A 22,270-nucleotide genomic window follows, 5' to 3' on the forward strand; every position below is an offset into this window, starting at 1 on the left:
CATCCTGTTCTCTCAGTGGCTAACCAGAAGCCCTAATGGGAAGGACCCAAGTGCAAAAGCAACTCTCCACACATGACTTCCAGCAAATAGTATTCAGAAGCTTCTTGCCTCCAGCAGCAGCAGTCCATCAGAGCCCTGTTTGCTGGGAGATGTTGCCTACTTTATTGTGTTTATTTTGGGATGTGCTTAGTAGATGTTTTGCCTATTTGTTTCAGGGTGGGTCTCAGTATTCCCACTTTTCTTCAGTAAAATGGGTGTTCTGTGGCAACCATGACAGTTTCTTACATGTCCAAATGTGCACCTAAACCCACAAAAGTTGCAGACTCCTGGCTTACCTACATTTTCATCACAGCAGCCAACTTGAAGCCCACACGAAGGATGCAAGAGCTCCCACTATTATTTCCCACAGCCACAGAAGTTTTCTTCATTCTGAGGGAATTGAACAGGCCTCTGCAGGCTCAGTGACTGGGCCGAAAAAATACCGAAAAAAGGAGCGGATCTGAGTTTGGTGAAAAATTATAGACCTATATCGCTGTTAAAGGGGACGAGAAGGGGACGACAGAGGACAAGATGGTTGGACAGTGTTCTCGAAGCTACAAACATGAGTTTGACCAAACTGCGGGAGGCAGTGCAAGACAGGAGTGCCTGGCGTGCTATGGTCCATGGGGTCACGAAGAGTCGGACACGACTAAACGACTAAACAACAACAAATCGCTGTTAAATATAGACTATAAAATCTTTACTGGTGTGCTAGCCAACAGATTGAAAAAACTGCTAAATAGAATAATAGGGAAAGACTAGGCAGGATACTTACTGGGGAGACAAATAAAGGATAATCTTAGAACTATTATTGACTTAATGGAGTTATTGGAACTAAACCCTAGTAAGAATACGGCAATGTTAATGGTCGATGCAGAAAAAGCATTCGACAGTGTACCATGGAGGTTTCCCCATGGTACATGTGAAAATTTGAATCTAGGGCAAAACTTTCTGAATGGGATTAAAGCAATATATAGAAAACAAAAAGCGAAACTAATAATAAACAATGAAGTCACCGAAGAATTCAAGATAGTGAATTCACTAACCAATAGTGATGACCTCGTTAGTGGAGTAGAAGTGGCAGGATCATTAGGTGGGAGTGATCATGCTCTTCTGGAGTTAATTATACAGTGGAAAGGAGCAACCAAGCATATTAAGACTCAAATCCTAGACTTTAAGAAAGTCGACTTCAGAAAACTTAGGGAAACACTGGGTGAGATCCCATGGACAGAAATACTAGAAGGGAAGGGAGTTCATGATGGTTGGGAGTTTGTTAAAAGGGAGATATTAAAAGCACAACTTCAGGCAATACCAATGAGACGGAAACATGGAAGGTGCCTAAAGAAGCCAGGGTGGCTAGCTAAAGAACTTTTAACTGAGTTAATATTTAAAAGGGATATTTACAAAAAATAGAAAAAGGGGGAAACCACCAGAGAGGAATTCAAACAAATAGCCAGCACGTGTAGAGACAAAGTCAGAAAAGCTAAAGCACAGAAGGAACTCAGGCTTGCTAGAGAGGTTAAAAACAACAAAAAGGGCTTTTATGGGTATGTCCGTAGCAAAAGGAAAAACAAGGAAACAGTGGGGTCACTTAGAGGAGAAGATGGTGAAATGCGAACAGGGGACAGTGGAAGGGTAGAACTCCTCAATGCCTTCTTTGCCCCAGTCTTCTCCAAAAAAGAAAACAATGCCCGCCCTGAAGAATATGGAGCAGATGATTCAGCAGCGGAAACACAGCCCCAAACAAGTAAGGAGGTAGTATAAAAATACTTGGCTAGTTTAGATGTATTCAAGTCTCCAGAGCCAGATGAACTACATCCAATAGTATTAAAAGAACTGGCAGAGGTGATTTCCGAACCACTGGCAGTAATCTTTGAGAATTCCTGGAGAACAGGGGAAGTCTCAGCAGACTGGAGGAGGGCAAATGTTTTTCCTATATTCAAAAAGGGGAAAAGAGAGGACCTAAACAATTACTGCCCAGTCAGCCTGACATCAATACCAGGAAAGATTCTAGAGCAGATCATTAAGCAAACAGTCTGTGAGCACCTAGAAAGAAACTCTGTGATCACTAAAAGTCAGCATGGGTTTCTGAAAAATAAGTCATGTCAGACTAATCTGATCTCATTTTTTGACAGAATTGCAAGCCTGGTAGATGAAAGGAACACTGCAGATGTAGCATGTCTTGATTTCAGCAAGGCCTTTGACAAGGTGCCCCATGATATTCTTGTAAAGAAGCTGGTGAAATGCGGGCTAGACAATGCTACCATTAAGTGGATTTGTAACTGGCTGACTGACCGAACCCAAAGGGTGCTCATCAATGGCTCCAGTGACTAGTGGGGTGCCACAGGGTTCTGTCTTGGGCCCAGTCTTATTCAACATCTTCATCAATGACTTGGATGATGGGCTTGAGGGCATCCTGAGCAAGTTTGCAGATGACACCAAATTGGGAGGGGTGGCTAATACCCCAGAGGACAGGACCACACTTCAAAATGACCTTAACAGATTAGACAACTGGGCCAAAGCAAACAAGATGAATTTTAACAGGGAGAAATGTAAAGTACTACACTTGGGCAAAAAAGAAAGAAAGGCACAAATACAGGATGGGTGACACCTGGCTTGAGAGCAGAGCATGTTAAAAGGATCTAGGAGTCTTGGTAGACCACAAACTTGACATGAGTCAACAGTGTGATGCAGCAGCTCAAAAAGCCAATAAAATTCTGGGCTACATCAATAGGAGTATAGCATCTAGATCACGGGAAGTAATAGTACCACTGTATTCTGCTCTGGTCAGACCTCACCTGGAATAATGTGTCCAGTTCTGGGCACTACAGTTCAAGAAGGATATTGACATGCTGGAACGGGTCCACAGGAGGGCAACCAAAATGGTCAAAGGCCTAAAAACGATGCCTTATATGATGAACGGCTTAGGGAGCTGGGTATGTTGGAGAAGACAAGGTTAAGGGGTGATATGATAGTCATGTTCAAATATATAAAAGGATGCCATGTAGAGGAGGGTGAATGGTTGTTTTCTGCTGCTCCAGAGAAGTGGACATAGAGCAATGGATTCAAACTACAAGAAAGAAGATTCCACCTAAACATTAGGAAGAACTTCCTGACAGTAAGAGCTGTTCGGCAGTGGAATTTGCTGCCAAGGAGTGTGGTGGAGTCTCCTTCTTTGGAGGTCTTTAAGCAGAGGCTTGACAGCCATTTGTCAGGAATGTTTTGATGGTGTTTCCTGCTTGGCAGGGGGTTGAACTGGATGGCCCTTGTGGTCTCTTCCAACTCTATGATTCTATGATTGTATGAAAATGGGGTCCAGGGCAGGAATCAGCAATGGTCTCTGAAAACTGTCCAAGAATGCCCGGCAAGGCTCCTTAGAAGGGAGGCAGTGAGAGAATGCTGGTGCAGCCCTGGCTCATTTTAGTGGGGCTTTCATGGGAGAGCATCCAGGGAGATCTACTAGGGCCATAGTCCAGTGTCAGAGCACCTGTTTCCATGCAGAAAACCCCAAGTTCAATCCCCAGCATGAAACTCTTGGAAGCCACTTCCAGTCAGTGTAGACATTATTGAGCTTGGTCGACTAATACCCTGGCTCTGTATGAGGCAGCTTCCCAAGCTCCTGTGATCTGGTTCAGACTTGTGCCCAAGTGGGTTCATCAGTGAAGGAGGGGCATGTTTTGTTTTGCATTTGATGATTAGTAACATCCCCACCCCGCTTCATGTTGCTGCTTTGAATGATTTTGCACAATTCAATAGAAGTGTGTGGGGGGGGGGGTAGCTGGCAGCAGTAAGGAGCTGGGAGGGGCACTGGTGAGTTCTGTGCTCCTACCCCACAGGCTTCAAATATGAATTCCAGTCCTGGAGAAAACTGGAATTCCCTCTCCACTTTTGCAGACTGTAACTAAGGCTGCAAAAGTCCAAAGGCGTATGTGCAATTTTTTTTGCTATTCCCTTGCCAATGCAATACTCTTGAGTCCATGATGCTGAGTTTAGTGATTCAACACAGAACTGCATGTTCCTTGCTCCACATCAGGGCTAAGCTCTAGCTGGTGCCAGCCAGAGTTCCCACACAAACTATAATTAGTAACCATGGTTTGAAGCTGGCTTAGCAAACCTTGGTTCATGTTAACCCCAGCTGATTCCAGTGAACCATAAAAAGGAGGGAGAATTTGTGTGTGATTGGGAAGAAGAGGGAATGGTGCATATTAGAACATACCAACAGCTTGCAAAACCCAGACTTTGGTTTGGGGACAGGCGGCGCTTACAGCTGAACCAGGTTTCTGGAGATACGTTTGTGGTGGAGCACATGCTTTGTATGGGAAAACTCCCAAGTTCACTCCAGACACCTCCAGTTTAAAAAGGACCAGATCGGAACAAACCCTTCTCAGCTTGGGCTCTTGCAGAAGTGCTGCCATTTAAAGTAGATCGGGGATTAGGGGGACCTGTGCAGCACTGGGTGTTGTTGGGTACAACACCCACTGGCCCCAGGCAGCAAGGCCAATGGTCGGGAATGGAAGGATTTGGAGTCTAGCAACATCTGAGGAGCCAAGGAATTCACCCTACTGGTAAATTAGAAATCAAGCATAAATGCCAGCATTGCCATTAGTGGCCACAAGGTGGCAGCAAGCAACTACTGTATGTCAGTATTGGTTTCTACAAAAGGCTCAGGAATCTGCCTGCTGTTAGTGATAGTATAATGAGCTAGGACGATTGCTGCTGTGACCCAGTCAGTGTTTTCATAGAATCACAGAACTGTAGAGTTGGAAGGGAACACAAGGGTCATTATGTCCAACTCCCTTGCACCTAGACTTCCAGACTGATCCAAAGTCACATGTGCTTTGGTCCATGGGGTCACGAAGAGTCGGACATGACTAAACGGCTAAACAACAACAACAAAAGCTGGCATAAAGTTGCAGTAGTGTGGACAGGCATATGACTGGAACTGGTTGGCAGAGAGAGGCAGCAATGAGTCACCCTGCTCTCCTGTGCAAAACCTAAAAATCTGACAGCATCTTCTGATTTCTTTTCCATACAGAGGCCACACTTCGTCACTCTATGCCAGCTTTATTGCAGATTAAATGTTGTGGCTTCCCCCAAGATCAGAGGCATAATTAGGCTCTCTTCCACCCTTGGCAAGGAGATTTCTTGGTGCCTCCAAATCAAGTGGAGCTCATGGACCAGGAACTCCAGGAAAGGTTTTGTTGTCACCTTCTGGCCTTTGTAGGCTAGGCTTCCTCAGTATGCTTTTGACTACAGTCCCCATCAGCACTAGCCAAGGATGATGGGACTTTTAGTCCATAGCATCTGGAAGGTACCAGTTTGTGGAAAGGCTGATGCAGACCCATTTACCGTCAACCCAAACTGGGAACAACTGTCCAGGATCTCAGGCAGAGAGAGCCCTATCTATTGAGAGAGGAGGATCAGGTGCTACCTGCTACCTGTGCCTCCTCTCTCAATCTGTCTTGGCATTTTTATACTTCCTGGTATGAGGCAAGCAGTGTCCTTGTGCAGAGCTTAGGCTGATGGCTACACAAGGCACAGAGCTCAGTGTCGCTTCAGCGACAGCCAGGGCTCATCCACACTTACACTTTCCCCACTGAATTGGAGTAAATGGCAATTGGGTTTTCTGTAGATTAGTGTTTGCTCTGATTCAGCAATGAATCAAGACAAGGTTGTATATTGTCTCCCTGCTTATTTAACTTATATGCAGAATTCATCATGCGAAAAGCTGGACTAGATGAATCCCAAGCCGGAATTAAGATTGCCGGAAGAAATATCAACAACCTCAGATATGCAGATGACACAACCTTGATGGCAGAAAGTGAGGAGGAATTAAAGAACCTTTTAATGAGGGTGAAAGAGGAGAGCGCAAAATATGGTCTGAAGCTCAACATCAAAAAAACCAAGATCGTGGCCACTGGTCCCATCACCTCCTGGCAAATAGAAGGGGAAGAAATGGAGGCAGTGAGAGATTTTACTTTCTTGGGCTCCTTGATCACTGCAGATGGTGACAGCAGTCACGAAATTAAAAGACGCCTGCTTCTTGGGAGAAAAGCAATGACAAACCTAGACAGCATCTTAAAAAGCAGAGACATCACCTTGCCTACAAAGGTCCGTATAGTTAAAGCTATGGTTTTCCCAGTAGTGATGTATGGAAGCGAGAGCTGGACCATAAAGAAGGCTGATCGCCGAATAATTGATGCTTTTGAATTATGGTGCTGGAGGAGACTCTTGAGAGTCCCATGGACTGCAAGAAGATCAAACCTATCCATTCTTAAGGAAATCAGCCCTTAGTGCTCACTGGAAGGACAGGTCGTGAAGCTGAGGCTCCAATACTTTGCCACCTCATGAGAAGAGAAGACTCCCTGGAAAAGACCTTGATGTTGGGAAAGATGGAGGGCACTAGGAGAAGGGGACGACAGAGGACGAGATGGTTGGACAGTGTTCTCGAAGGTACCAACATGAGTTTGACCAAACTGTGGGGGGCAGTGGAAGACAGGAGTGCCTGGTGTGCTCTGGTCCATGGGGTCACGATGAGTCGGACACGACTAAACGACTAAACAACAACAACAACAACAACAACAGCAATGAAGAGTCGGTTGTCCCAGGAAAAGCAGTGGAGCAAACAGAAAAACTGCTCAAACCTGTGGCTAGAAAGCACGGGACAAGCAGAAATTCGGAGTTCATATCTTGCCTCTGCCGTGAAGCTCAGTGGGTAACCTCAGGCCAATCTTAGCCCAATCTCTCTCAAAGGGTTGTTGCAAGAATAAAATTGCAGAGGTGGGGAAAATCATGTACACCACCTTGAATTCCTGAGCAGCGTAGAAATGTAGTAGGATAATAAATCTTACCATATGAATTGTCCCAGACCCTGTGATCATTATTTTAGGTCCTTTTTCAGGTGCCGCCTCCATGAGAGGTCTGGAGGATGGCAACATGAGAATAGGTATTTCCCGTGGTGGCTCCACATTTCTGGAACTCTCTCCCTAGGCAGGCTTGCGTAGCACGTTCACTACATTACCTTTAGGCACCAGCTGAAAATGTTTCTCTTCATCCAGGCCTTAGGCTGATTAACATTCTATGACCTTTTACATGTGTCTGTCAGATGGGGGGTATTGGTTTGTGTTTGTTTTATTCGTATTTTGTGTTCTCATTTTCTATGTCTATGTTGTGAACTGCCCTGTGATCTTTGGATGAAGGGCAGTAAACAAATTTAATTATCAGTAAACAAACAAACAAACAAATGACTGTCACAACTGGGACACCACCATAGAGCACACCCTCTCCCTAGTAACCACTTGTCTTACCTGCTTCTGTGGCCTGCAGAAGGTCATGCATACCCCACCCCTGAAATAAATAAGATAAATAAATGGAACATTGCTTTGATGGGACATAAGGCATCTTTCTGAGTTGCAGCTTGAGCCCTGTGACTCAGTATCCTGGTTTCAGAGTCCTCCCAGGTACAAACACTCTATTTTAAGGTGGCGCTGTGGGTTAAACCACTGAGACTAGGGCTTGCTGATCAGAAGGTCGGCGGTTCGAATCCCTGTGACGGGGCGAGCTCCCGTTGCTCGGTCCCAGCTCCTGCCAACCTAGCAGTTCGAAAGCACGTCAAAATGCAAGTAGATAAATAGGAACCGCTACAGCGGGAAGGTAAACGGCGTTTCCGTGTGCTGCTCTGGTTTGCCAGAAGCGGCTTTGTCATGCTGGCCACATGACCTGGAAGCTGTACGCCGGCTCCTTCGGCCAATCATGCGAGATGAGCGCGCAACCCCAGAGTCGGTCACGACTGGACCTAATGGTCAGGGGTCCCTTTACCTTTACCTTTATAGATTGATCTGTGTGAAAATTAAAACAAATGGATAGCTGCCTCTTTTTTATGCTTAAAATTAAAAAAATAAGGATCTTGCTGATTGACTTGTCTCTGGCTCTGTTTTGCTAGACCTAGACATGGCTGATCTGAGCTTATTCCACATGTGATTATTACAATTTCATTCAGAAGTACAATTCCCCACTCCCAACACTTGCACACTTGCAGTTCGAAGAAACATAGTCCATTCTACTATTCAGCTTGTTTTGCTGGATGTGTCAATAAAATTGTATAAAACAGGCTGCTGAGTGCTGAAACAAAATGCCCCAATTCTCTGGGAAGTGAAGAGAGATTGTTATGGGCCTGCATTGAGAAAAATCCTGTACTGAGCAGTGTGGGTGGGGTAGGAGGGATATACTACAGGACCTCTTCTGAGTTTAAAACTGGATAGTCCTAAAACTGGAGCATCTCTGACAAAACGAGGAACTTAGGGCCCCTTCAGATGAGCTTTTGTCCTGATCTGCTTGCACAAGGTTTATCTTCAGGTTAGACAGCACCCAGTCTTTATTGAGCTTTTATTCTGATTTGTTCGCAGGAAGGTTATGCAAGGATGAGCATTCATATTGATTTGCTCGTAGCTTGTTTGTATGTCTTCTCATATATCATTCGTTCACCCCACACTTTTCATTGCACCTCCCCATCACTTTCTAACTGCAAAAAGTCCATGGGGCCCTCCAGAGTCGAGTTCTATGGTGGGTGTATTTGACAAAATAACAGTACATCACACAATAATAGCACATTAGTGGTGGATATATTCTGTGTTATTTGCTGTTCTGCGATATTCCCTTGATGCCATCCTATTATTGTTGCCCAGGGCAGGTGGTATAGTGCAGCAGAAGTGGGGCAAAAAATAAAGCTTGGGACATTTGTGGTATTAAAGGTTACAGAATTTTATCAGGATGTTCCAGAATGTGCACCAACTGGAAATGAAGCAGTATGATTGTCCTGAAACCCTTGCAAGGATAAACTGTGGACTCAGCTGGAGAGCCAAAAAAAAAAAAAACTAAACAATTTTCCATAGCATCCCCCCCTTTGTTATAATGATTTTTAATGTATGATTTATTTATACAGTGGAACCTCGGTTTATGAACACCTCGGTTTACGAATTTTCGGTTTACGAACACCGTGGACCCATCTGGAACGGATTAATTCACTTTCCATTACTTTCAATGGGAAAGTTCGCTTCAGTTTATGAACGCTTCAGTTTATGAACAGACTTCCGGAACCAATTACACCCATGCTTCAGTTTATGAACGCTTCAGTTTAAGTACTCCGCGGACCCATCTGGAACGGATTAATCCACTTTCCATTACTTTCAATGGGAAAGTTCGCTTCAGTTTATGAACGCTTCAGTTTATGAACAGACTTCCGGAACCAATTGTGTTCATAAACCGAGGTACCACTGTAGAGTTTTCCCCCCCTGTGTGTAGAACAACCCAAGTATTGAAAGCAGGATCGCATGTGGCCACCTCAGTAGCATCATGAGACCATATTTTCATGAATCCACCATAAAAAGGATGTCTGGAGGGCCCCCGATGCTTTTCTTTTTCAATGAAGTTGTTGTGCTGGGGGACAGAGTACTCTAATCCAATTATTCCCTCCTGCAAAACACTGCCAGTCTGGAGGCACCCATAGTGAATCAGTTGGTGCAGAGACATAGATTAACATAGTCCAGAAGAACCCAGTCAGAAGAAGGATAAGTCAGAGCAATGTATACTACAAAAGTGTGACTGCAGATTTAATGGGGGCATGGATATATACAAGTAGCCAACACTGGATTGGGAAGAGCCAAGCTCTTTTGAGGGTAGGTGGCGCTGTGGTTAAACCACTGAGCCTAGGGCTTGCTGATCAGAAGGTCGGCGGTTCGAATCCCTGCGACAGGGTGAGCTCCCGTTGCTTGGTCCCAGCTCCTGCCAACCTAGCAGTTCGAAAGCACGTCAAAATGCAAGTAGATAAATAGGAACCGCTACAGCGGGAAGGTAAACGGCGTTTCCATGTGCTGCTCTGGTTTGCCAGAAGCGGCTCAGTCATGCTGGCCACATGACCTGGAAGCTATACGCCGGCTCCCTCGGCCAATAATGCGAGATGAGCACGCAACCCCAGAGTCGGTCACGACTGGACCTAATGGTCAGGGGTCACTTTACCTTTACCTTTACGGTAATTATGCTGTGTCTCTGCACCAAGAGCAAATAAATGAGCTGATTGGTGCAAAACACTCAATCCATCAACTCTTAGCAGCGGAGGTGTCTTTGGTTCCCTTAAAACCTGCTGGCACAGGGCTGGGCCTCTTCAAGGGGGCAGAGGAGGCCAATCGCCAAGCTGAGCACAGTGCATTTCAGTGGCTGTGTCGCGTGCATTACCTCACATGCATGCAATGCAGGCTGGGCACATGATGTCACACACACATGCCACATGCCAGCCCCCAAATCTTGGGTGCAAGACGGTGCCTCTGATGCAGAGGAAACTGAGTGGAAAGAGGCAAAATCAAAACGAAGCATCATGCAGATATGCAAAAGGCACTATCTGTGGATGGGCACTTTGGGTGCGCAACTACTGTTTCTTGTTTTTTCTCACACTGTGTTAGTTGTTTGCTACTTTGTGCCATTCCTGGCGTGGAGTTTGGGAGTTAAAATTGTAGCTGCAACTCCTAGTAAAATGCGCTGTAGCAGCATGTGGCCCTGCTGCTTCTCCTGGGTGTGAAAAGCACCAGTGGGACTAGCAGCTCTTGCTTGAAGTAGCCAAGCAACACCAAGTGAAGAAAAGTTGCCTACCCAACAACCACATCCTTTCCTCAGCCTTTGCTCCTTGTCAAGCAACAGCAAAGCCTGTGAGCATTTGTCATAAACACACAGGAAGCTGATAAGTATTTCCGTAGTACGCAAAAGCCGCTGCGCCACCAGCGTATCTGTTTTGCAATCTACTCATCAGCAGAAAAAGTCCCATAACTAGGTCAGCAAGCATCCTGGTTGCTGATTTCCCATTTGTGTCCATGAGTCGTACTGACCTCAGCAATGGAAGTGAATGAGGGAGCCTCAGCTTGTGTAAAGCTTGTTCTGTGAACGTATATGGAGCTCCATAGATTGTTGGATCAGGGTGATGGAGTCTAAAACAGGAGTAGGAAACCTTAGGTCCAGGGGCTTGAGGGCCTCTCTACCTGGCCCTCATAACTCTCTGTAGGCCATACATCTCCCTGGCTTCACATCTGAGTGTTTTGCCTGGCTGAAATGTGTCCTTCAACATTGGTTGCTTGGCTTGCTGGAAGATAGTGAGGGTTGTGTGGGTGTATGTAGAAACTAGCCTATGGTATGGAGGTAAAATTTACACTTGCTGTTCAACCCACTTTTGCCTCTGGCCTCACCCACCAATGGCATGTGGCCCTTGGAAGGTTGCCCAGAATGGAATGTGCCCCAGGGCTGAATAGCTTTTCCCACCTTTGTCTAAATGGTTTGTGAGATTACTCATATCTATAGATGGATGGTACATGTATAGTACATAGGAATCTGCACACTTCTGGTCTGTTCAATCCTTCAGAGAATCTACACTTTAAAAAAACAACTCTTAGGAAACCTAAGAAACTTGTGGGTGTGATACAGTCAGGGCAGCGATGGGAAGCTACGGCTGTTGCACTCCAGATTCCATCAGTCCCAACTGGTATGGCCAATGGCTATGGATGACAGGAGTTGTAGTTCAACAAAGACCCAGAGGCCTGCTGGTCCCCCTTCCCTAACTTAGAGGGAATGAGTTGATGGGAGCATTTCTGAAAAGCTCTTACCAACAGTCAACATTTGTAAAAATGTACACCCACACAGTGAGAGGCACATTGTACCTTGGTACCTAAAAACAGAGTTTTGAACATGATAAAGGTTAGCTAGATCGAAGTAACTGATAATATCACGTATCCTAGTACTATAAACACTTTGGGGGGTTGAGCATTCATAAGATCAAACTCGACTGCAATCCTGATTCAGAATTTATCACTTTGGAAAATCTTGCAGTCACTATCTCTCTCTCTTTTTCTCCTGGTCTCTTTCTTTCGTTGCTGCTGAAATTCCAGATTTCGTTGGCCGATATGCATTGTCTTTCCAGCATGACTCAAGAGCTACGCTGCTGTTGTTTTACATAGGTTTTATCCATAATTAGCTAAGTGTTACAAGAAATTCTCCCATGAACAGACTAGAACAGGTCTTGTGAGTCAGCATCATGAAGTATTATGGGCTGAAGATCCTCAAGGTGTTAAACCTCAGCTCCTGTGCGTAACTAACTACTGTTGTGGTTTCCCACCTTTTAGACTCAGTGAACCTTGACTCAGCAGAGAGCAGCACTAAGCTGGCATGGTGGCAAGGCACAGTCTCTCCCCCTTTTTTGGCATTAGGGTCATCAGTTCAGGAAAGGCTTGCATATACGGTAGCCAATGGCTTTGTTGGTTCCCCATGGCAAAGAAGAATGGTCTCCAGATCTGATTGTTGCAATGCGTTCTCCATGAAGCTACCCTCAACACTAAACGTCTGTGGTGGGGAACCTCAGGGGCCAACTGCTCTAGCTTTCGGGACTCTCCTCAGGCTACAGACCCTTCCCTACTGCACTTCCTATTTTGCACAGCCATTGAGTGTTCTTTGCTTGGCTAGAAAGTGTCCTTGAACTCTGATAGCACTTCTTGTTTGCATGGATGGAAGATAAAGGTGCCTCCTCCTCCTCCTCCTCCTGCTGTTAACTTGCCCTTCACTCTGATTATTCTTTACCTAGTGATCAGAAAATTCTATTCATGTATGCCGCAACAGCAGCCCAAATCATAAATGCTCAGAAATGGAAGGAGGGTCTAATACCAACAAAGGAGGAATGGCAGAGGAAACTGATGGAATATGCAGAAATGGCCAGATTAACTAATAGAATAAGAGATTGGGAAGAAAGACTCTTTAAGGAAGTTTGGAAAAATATACTTAGATTATCTAAATAAAACAAACAAACAACCACCATTGGAAGCAAATTAAGACGTTAGTACATTTAGATCAGCAGTATAGGGTTAAGTGAGAGAAACTGAGAAGCAAAAGACCAGGGATTGATTAGAATATACAGTGGAAAAGGGTAACTAAAGGAAACCATGGAGGGGGTGGAGGGGAAGTCGATGTCAAGTGTATGATGTGTGATTTGGTGACTGTAAAAGTTTGCAAAATTAATAAATTCTGATAAATATATTTTTTTAAGAGAGAGAGAGAACAACCAATCCTTCTTCCCACAGGACTCCAGGGATTATAACTCTGAAACTTGAATCAAAATTATTTTATTTTTAGACAACAGAGGGTTATTTATTTACTGCAAGCTTTGCTGGCTGTTTAGTGTGTGTGTACTTATTTATCTGTTAAAATATTTCTGGACCACATTTTCATCATAAGGCCTTGAAGGCATAATGCACCATAGCTATATTAAAATGAATCTAAACACAACAAACTTAAACAACAAAACAAAACAGCTGATCAATCAAAATGCCACAAAGCACTGCAAACTATTCAAAAGCAATTGGTCTAATAGAACTAATATAGCTCATTTCACCGTGAAACAAACTACTGTATCTTTATTACATCAATTGCAGTTGCCTAGGAGGGCAAAGTAAAAATGAGCCATTTAGCAGTACTCACTTTAAATACATTTTTAAATCTCAAATTTAGCAAAGAAGAAAAAAGAAAAACAGATAAGAATGTGATTTAGTTGTTGCATTTTTTTTTAGCATCGATGACAAGATTTAATCATGGTTGTGTCTGCTTGGTATAAACATCAGAGTGGATCTCCCCCTAGCTATTTAGTTGCCATTGTCATTTATATCAGTCGTCAGCTACTGTTCTTGATGCCCTCCAGATAGGCTGATAGGGTAACTATTTATTTCCATACATCCCTGTTTTGGATCTGTTATCAAGATATGTGAGGGATCACCCTATTCTTTTTACAAATCTGTGGTGTGACCATGTTTGGAATACTGTGTACAGTTCTGGTTGCCTTCCTTCAAACATGTCATGGTAGAGTTGCAAAAAGCTTAGAAAACAGCAACCACAATGGCCAAGAGGATGGGGTGACTCCCCTGTGGAGTTGCCAGCATTTGAGACTTCTGGGTTTAGAGAAAACGTGAGCAAGAAGTGACGCGATAAAAGTTTGTAAAACTGTGCATGGCACAGAGAAAGTGGACAGAGGAAAATCGTTCTCCTCTTTTGACGCCAGAAGCTGTGGACATCCAATGGAAATGAATGTTCAGGGCAGATTAAAAGTCCTTCACAGTGCACAGTTGGGAACTTGCTCCCACAGGAGACATGGCCAACAATTTGGATGGCTTTAAAAGAGGATTCAACTAATTCATGGAAAAGAAGGCTATCAATGTCTACTAGCCAGGATGGTTATGCTTTGCTTCTGTGGTTGAAGGGGGTAATGAATCTGGATGCTAGTTACTAGAATCCACATGAGCGAAGAATCCTCTTCTGCTTGAGTCCTTCTTGATGGTTTCCCATTGATACATCTGGTGGGCCACTGTGAGAACAGGATGCTGGACTAGGTAGGTCATTGGCCTGATCCAGTTGGCTCTTCTTATATTCTTATGCCCCCAGCATCCATGAATGGAGTCAGGATGGGGGCAATAATGCTACCCACTTGTGATTTTATTTAGATACGATGAAGAAGAGATTGATCGCCAATGTTGATCAATCAACCTTGACTGAGTCAAATGGAGGGCACCATGTTGGAAAAGGCTGCCATAAATAAGGAGGGGGAAGGGGAACAGAATCCAGGCAAACTTAGCAAATTCACATTTTCTGAAACCATATGGCCCCTGAAACACAGCCATTCTATGAAATTCTCCACATTTTGTCATGCAGCTCTTTGGCCAAGTAATGTGTTCCAAATTGCAGACACAAAAAAGAATACATAATATTTTTTGTGTGAAAATTATGAAGATGCACTACATTAGGGGAAATTGCTCCACATTAAATGTCATACAAATATGGATATATTAGGAGCGATTCATACTAAAATGCCACCAAATCTTCACAAGGACTTAACAAAAATTGCAAACTGCTGTGGAAATGTGGAGAAGTTAGTGTTTCCTGAACCCAGAATTGACAGACTTCTTTCTTTGAAGCCAGGAAGAGGTTGGGGTGTGTGTGAAGGGGGGGGGAGTCTGAGAGGGGGGAAAGGTGGGGTGGGTGGGCAGAAGAATGAAGTTGCTGGAGGAGTAACTCACCAGGAACTTGTGACAACCCATGGAAGCGAATGGCAAACGATGAATTCAGGAAATGACTTTGTTGTCACTGTTGTTGTGGAAGAGAAGTGTGAACAAATGGAAGATGAGTTTCCTCCCCAGGAAGAGGTGGGCAGGCACACACACACACACACACACACACAGAGAGAGAGAGAGAGAGAGAGAGAGAGAGAGAGAGAGAGAGAGAGAGAGCTTCACTTGTTGCTCTCTTGCGCAGAGTAAGTGGCGAGGTGGTTTTCAAGAGGCTCAGAGACGCAAGAATTCAGGAGATAGAGACACATGGACTCTGGTGAGCCATATCCATCCACAACCCCAAGACCTGCTGGCTTCACCATCACCATGAAAGCCTTCACAAGCTTGATCGCAGTGTTCGTTATTGCACAGCTCGGGACAGTGCTTTTTGGCTTATATCTTCACATGAAGGTGGACAAGGTAAGGCTGGTTCCTCGTTTGCCCTGGTGTCACTCTGTAAGGACAGTGAAGGGCCAAATTGAGAAGGAAGGGTTTTCACAAGTGTGAGAACAACTTCAGGGTTTACTGCTGCAGCCCATGGTTGGCAAGACTTCCAAGTTGCAGGATCTGCTGTCTTTTTTAAACCAGCAAATTGAGATCTACTAGCTGGAGGAAGATGCACAGAGGGGTGGGGGTAGGGAAGGGAATACACATAGTTGCATCCAACTAAATTCTCTTCAGAGAAGACCTGTTGAATTTTATGGACATGAAGACAATTAGTCATGTTTCATTTCAATGGGTCTGCTCTGAGTAGGACATGTAACAGAGGTAGGACATGTAAATAGCAGGCAGATATGATAGATGTACTGTATATATAAAAAGTTTTGCATTATGTAGAGAAAGTCAATAGAGAGATTCCCCCTCCCCATTCTTTCTCATACTGCTGGAATCCAGCCAAGGACCAGGTCACCCAATGAAGCCAACTGGGGTGAGAGTCAAGATAGATTCTTCTTCTTCTTTGGCTATCCCTCGTAGCCGAGTAATATTGTCTTCCATAAACACGATTTTAACAATGGTTCCGTAAGTGACTGTGGAGGCCAATTCTGGATCCACACGTCTTTCCACAGTGGGGACATTAGTGGGCAGGAGTTTATCACGGTGTGGATTTGCTAAGCGTGCCTTCCTCTTAGCATGTTTCTCCCTTGCATCCTGAGATCGAGTTTCTTCAAAGCCCAAAATTTTTTAGACATCACTTGAGAGGACAGGAGAACTAATATCAGTGTACTGGAAGAAGCAAAGATCACCAGTGTTGAAGCAATGATTCTTCAACATCAACTTTGTTGGACTGGTCATGTTGTGCGGATGCCTGATGATCGTCTTCCAAAGCAAGATAGATAATAGGATATCTTCATGTGTAGCTAATTTGGGGCAATTTGCAGCTGAAAAAAATGCTATGATGTCATTACCTCACCTCAGAAAGAATGTTGTAGAGCTGGTAAAATGTTCAGAAAAGGGCAGTCAAAAAAATCAAGGAGATGGTATGATTCCCCTCTGAGAGAAGGTTACAACATTTGAAGCTTTTAGTTTAGAAAAAATATGACTAAGAGGAGAAGTGATAGAGATATAAAGAATTAAGCGTAGTGCAGAAAAAGTGAACAGGCAGAACGTTTCTCTAGCCCTCATGCTAGAATTTAGATGGGACAGGGGGTGTGGGGGACTCCCTGGTCCTGAATGGGGTAATTGTGCCCCTGAAGGACCAGGTGTGCAGCCTGGGAGTCATTTTGGACTCACAGCTGTCCATGGATGTGCAGTTCGATACTGTGTCCAGGGCAGCTGTCTATCAGCTCCATCTGGTATGCAGGCTGAGACCCTACCTGCCAGCAGACTGTGTCACCAGAGTGGTGCATGCTCTAGTTATCTCCCGCTTGGACCACTGCAATGCGCTCTACGTGGGGCTAACTTTGAAGGTGACCCAGAAACTAATCCAGAATGTGGCAGCTAGGCTGGTGACTGGGAGTGGCAGCCGAGACCATATAACACTGGTTGTGAAAGACCTACATTGGCTCCCAGTACGTTTCCGAGCACAATTCAAAGTGTTGATGCTGACCTTTAAAGCCCTAAACGGCCTCGGCCCAAGATACCTGAAGGAGCATCTCCACCCCCATCGCTCAGCCTGGACACAGGTCCAGCTCCAAGGGCATTCTGGCGTTTCCCTCACTGCAAGAAACGAAATTTCAGGGAACCAGGCAGAGGGCCTTCTTGGTAGTGGCGCCTGCCCTGTGGAACGCCCTCCCATCAGATGTCAAGGAAATAAACAACTATCCAACTTTTAGAAGACATTTGAAGGCAGCTCTGTTTAGGGAAATTTTTAATGGTTGAAGTTTTATTCTGTTTTTAAGGTTCTGTTGAAAGCCGCCCAGAGTGGCTAGGGAAACCCAGCCTGATGGGGAGGAAATGAATGAATATTTTTTTGAATGTTGGGAAGATTCAGGAGAGACAAAGTCCTCCTTCACATAGTCAAAACTATTGAATTTACTTCCTCAATAATGTAGTGATGTTGCCAGCTTGGGTGTTTTTAAAGAGGATCAGACAAATTCACGAGGCTTTCAATGGCTATTAGCCATACTTACTTACTTAGTTAGTTTATTTAAAGCGTTTTAATCATTGGCATTTCTTCCTTCTTAAAATAATAATTTTTATTTCTTTGCCACAGAAGCAAACTAACACATAACTATGTAAGCACAGACGGAGCATTTTTGGTATAAAACACAAGTTACAGACATGCAGTTACAAGAGTCATATGTAAGACTCTTGCTATATGTAACTGAATATGTATGACGAGTCTATATAGCACTGCTGCAATGAGGAATGAGTCATGGTAGGAGTTGCTTATATGACTCTCCCAATTTATATAATCAGAAAATGGGAATGAGTCTGCCTCAGAACTGTCTGATTTGGCTGTACCCCAGATTACACGTCTGGATCTGACCGGATGTTCAGAAAAAGCAACGTTCCGTACATTCGTAAGGTTCCCACATGGGAACCTTCATTGATTTCCAGTGTTTTTCATTAGCATTTGTAAGCTGTGTACATAAATTAACACCATAAGGCAACAGTAAAAATTAATCAAAAAACCAAAACCAGAGGCTCACCTGGCACCATCATTACATACCTTAGCCGCCAGGTGAAAATATTTCTCTCCACCTAGGCCTATGGCCGTTAAGTAATCTATGGTCTCAGGGTGTTTCACAGAACAAAATCAAAATATAAAACCACAAAATATATAATAAAAATAAAAATAATGAAGGCGCCAAGTGAACTTCTCTGAGGAGAGCATTCCACAGACGGGGAGCCACTGCAGAGAAGGCCCTGTTCTCGTGTTGCCACTCTCTGGACCTCTCAAGGAGGCGGCACATAAAGAAGGGCCTCAGAAGATGATCTCAGAGTCTGGGTAGGTTCATATGGAAAGAGGCGGTCCTTGAGGTATTGTGGTCCTCAACAGTTTAAGGCATTCTAAGTCAAAACCAGCACTTTGAATTGGGCCTGGAAACTAATTGGTAGCCAGTGCAGTCCGACCAGGATTGGTGTAATATGCTCAAACCGTCTTGCTCTGGTGAGCAACCTGGCCCCTGAATTCTGCAGTAACTGAAGTTTCCGAACCATCTTCAGAGGCAGCCCTACATATAACACATTGCAGTAATCTACCCTTGCGGTTACCAGAGCATAGAGAACAATCGTTCGGTTATCTCTGGGTCACCAACTGAGGCTGATGGAAGGCACTCTGAGCCACTGATCATTTTATCATTATACTGTGTATTATTATGCTCTGTATTGTGATTTTATGATTTTGTTACATAAATTATGATGTTGGGATCTTTGGATAAAGAGCAGCATATAAATAGTATAAATAAATGACGGAATAATAATATAAACCTGAACACTTCCTTTAAATGCCTGCTGGTATCCGAAAGTCTTCACCATGTGCCTGAAGTTCAGCAAGGAGAGTGACTGTCCAATCTGAGTAGGGAGGGGATACAACACTTCATACACAATGGCTATGTACCATCTCCTGCATTAGAGGGTGTATGCCCCCCCCCAATGCCAGTTGCTAGGAGTCAGAATCACAGAACTGTAGATTTGGAAGGGACCCTAGATGTCATCTAGTCCAAACCCTTACAATGCAGGAATCCTGCCCACAGCTGTCCTTTGGTGAACGGACCCATTGTGCCATAATGCTCACAAGTGTGGGGAGGCAGGTCTCGCTTTCATTTAGTTGACTAGGATGATAGACTAGGTGGAATTTTGGCCTGATCTAGCAGGTTCTGCTCATGTTCTTACCTTTAGGGGTGTGTGGGTGTGCACATGAACGTGTGTGTGTGTGTGTGTGTGTATGGGATTGGATAAATTAATGGGGGAAAGGAAACATATTATCAATGGCTCTAACCATCACTTAGAGATTTTTGAAATATTAAGCTGTATATTGTTGTTGTTGTTTAATCGTGTCCGACTCTTCGTGACTCCATGGACCAGAGCACGCCAGGCACTCCTGTCTTGCACTGCCTCCCGCAGTTTGGTCAGACTCATGTTCGTAGCTTCGAGAACACTGTCCAACCATCTTGTCCTCTGTCGTCCCCTTCTCCTAGTGACCTCAATCTTTCCCAACATCAGGGTCTTTTCCAAGGATTCTTCTCTTCTCATGAGGTGGCCAAAGTATTGGAGCCTCAGCTTCAGGATCTGTCCTTCCAGTGAGCACTCAGGGCTGATTTCCTTCAGAATTGATAGGTCTGATCTTCTTGCAGTCCATGGGACTCTCAAGAGTCTCCTCCAGCACCACAATTCAAAAGCATCAATTCTTCAGCGATCAGCCTTCTTTATGGTCCAGCTCTCACTCCCATACATTACTACTGGGAAAACCATAGCTTTAACTATATGGACCTTTGTCGGCAAGGTGATGTCTCTGCTTTTTAAGATGCTGTCTAGGTTTGTCATTGCTTTTCTCCCAAGAAGCAGGTGTCTTTTAATTTCGTGACTGCTGTCACCATCTGCAGTGATCAAGGAGCCCAAGAAGGTAAAATCTCTCACTGCCTCCATTTCTTTCCCTTCTATTTGCCAGGAGGTGATGGGACCAGTGGCCATGATCTTGGTTTTTTTGATGTTGAGCTTCAGACCATATTTTGCGCTCTCCTCTTTCACCCTCATTAAAAGGTTCTTTAATTCCTCCTCACTTTCTGCCATCAAGGTTGTGTCATCTGCATATCTGAGGTTGTTGATATTTCTTCTGGCAATCTTAATTCCGGCTTTGGATTCATCCAGTCCAGCCTTTCGCATGATGAATTCTGCATATAAGTTAAATAAGCAGGGAGACAATATACAACCTTGTCGTACTCCTTTCCCAATTTTGAACCAATCAGTTGTTCCATATCCAGTTCTAACTGTAGCTTCTTGTCCCACATAGAGATTTCTCAGGAAACAGATGAGGTATTCAGGCACTCCCATTTCTTTAAGAACTTGCCATAGTTTGCTGTGGTCGACACAGTCAAAGGCTTTTGCATAGTCAATGAAGCAGAAGTAGACGTTTTTCTGGAACTCTCCAGCTTTCTTCATAATCCAGCGCATGTTTGCTATTTGGTCTCTGGTTCCTCTGCCCTTTCGAAATCCAGCTTGCACTTCTGGGAGTTCTCGGTCCACATACTGCCTAAACCTGCCTTGTAGAAATGAGGGCAATTGTGTGGTAGTTGGAGCATTCTTTGGCACCAAGCTGTATATAAATGCTTTTAAATAGATAAATATTGAGGCCAGTTTTCACACAGTGCTGAGCATGACATTTTTCTCTTCTTCACATTTTAATGCAAACCTGCCTCATCCCCAAACACATGAGTGAAATGAAACACAGCAGTCCTTCGATACTGGGCACTTTTCTGAGTTTTATGGTGCAGTTCCTCCACCAAGCTGTCTGCACAAAAAATATATTTGTGAAAACAATGCAGAAAACTCTATTGTATTATGGGGAAATTGTTTGCAAAAACATGTACATTAGGCAAAACTGCATTCGTGAATGTGCCTGTTAGCAGAAATTCACACTAAAATGCTTATGAATTTTCATAAAGTCTTGAAAAAATGCAAACTGATAAGGCAGAGGAGGGTTAAACCCTCCTCACACTTTGCAGTCCCAAACACAATTCCTCCACCTTGCACGCGTGCGCGCGCACACACACACACACACATACACACACACACACAATTCCCATTACAAGGTAAAACCTCCATGATCAGAGGCAGTCTGCCCCTGAATGCCAGTTCCTAGATAGTCACAGCAGAGGAAGGGGTTTGGGCTTCCTGCTGTTACCTGTGAGCTATTAAAAGACATCTAGCAGGTCCTTGCTGGAAGAAGGCCAAAATAGATAGGCCCTTGGTCTGATTCAACAGGGCACTTAAAAAACAAACACACCAACAAACCAAAGCATTTATTTCTTTATTTTTTAGAAAAGGATGTGGTACACCATTTTCCCCTTTGCGAGTGTAGGTGGAGAAGAAATCTTGGTTCGCTTCATGAGTAGAGAAGTATTGTCTCTTATTTATCATGGAATTATAGAGTTGGAAGGGACCCTGAGGATCATCTAGTCCAACCCCCTGCGATGTAGGAATATGCAGCTGTTCCATACAAGGATTGAACCTGCAACCTTGGCGTTATCAGCACCACGCTCTAACCAACTGAGCTATACAGCAATGGCATAATAGTGTATCAGTCTATAGTGTGCCATGTGTGGGTGACTGGAATTAACCATCCAGGGGGGGAATAAGCCCTTGCCACTTTGCTTATTAGTCTATTGAATAAAAACATTATTTTGCAAAACTGCAAAGTCTTTCTTGTATCCAGCCTTTCTCGAAACTCATATCTGTTTGTTCAGTTTCTTTGCCAAAGGGTTTGGCCAGATGCGATGATGCCCATTTTTGTATTGAACCTCCATTTTAATCTTTCCAGTCTTTTGCAATTATGGCAGGGCACTTCTGAAGACCTTCGGTAAGGACAGGTGAGAAATTAAATTGGTTTCCAGATAAATGCAAACCTACCTTGTTTGCACTTTCTGAAACAATATCACACTGAAACACAGCTTTCTTTCAACCCACACGTCTCTGAATTTTGCAGTGTAGTTCTCCAGCCAAGTAATGTG

General features: G+C 44.2%; 2 protein-coding genes across 6 annotated transcripts in view; one reads left to right on the forward strand and one right to left on the reverse strand.

Moving 5' to 3' along the window:
* Positions 1–15,297: 15,297 nt before the first annotated feature.
* The window catches only part of CD40LG (CD40 ligand), a 40,332-nt gene continuing 33,359 nt past the window's right edge, over positions 15,298–22,270 (forward strand). The window contains exon 1 of the mRNA XM_035112714.3: positions 15,298–15,578. Within this exon, the coding sequence (XP_034968605.3) occupies positions 15,426–15,578 (153 nt within the window). The 5' untranslated portion in view covers positions 15,298–15,425. The remainder of the gene's footprint in view (positions 15,579–22,270) is intronic.
* The window catches only part of ARHGEF6 (Rac/Cdc42 guanine nucleotide exchange factor 6), a 143,213-nt gene continuing 142,500 nt past the window's right edge, over positions 21,558–22,270 (reverse strand). For all 5 annotated transcript variants that reach the window (XR_015948742.1, XR_015948741.1, XR_015948744.1 and 2 more), the window contains one exon: positions 21,558–22,114. The gene's annotated coding sequence lies outside the window, so the exon portion shown is untranslated. The remainder of the gene's footprint in view (positions 22,115–22,270) is intronic.

This window comes from Zootoca vivipara, chromosome Z2 (assembly GCF_965207765.1).
Source record: "Zootoca vivipara chromosome Z2, rZooViv2.hap1.1, whole genome shotgun sequence".
Taxonomy (NCBI): Eukaryota; Metazoa; Chordata; class Lepidosauria; order Squamata; family Lacertidae; genus Zootoca; species Zootoca vivipara.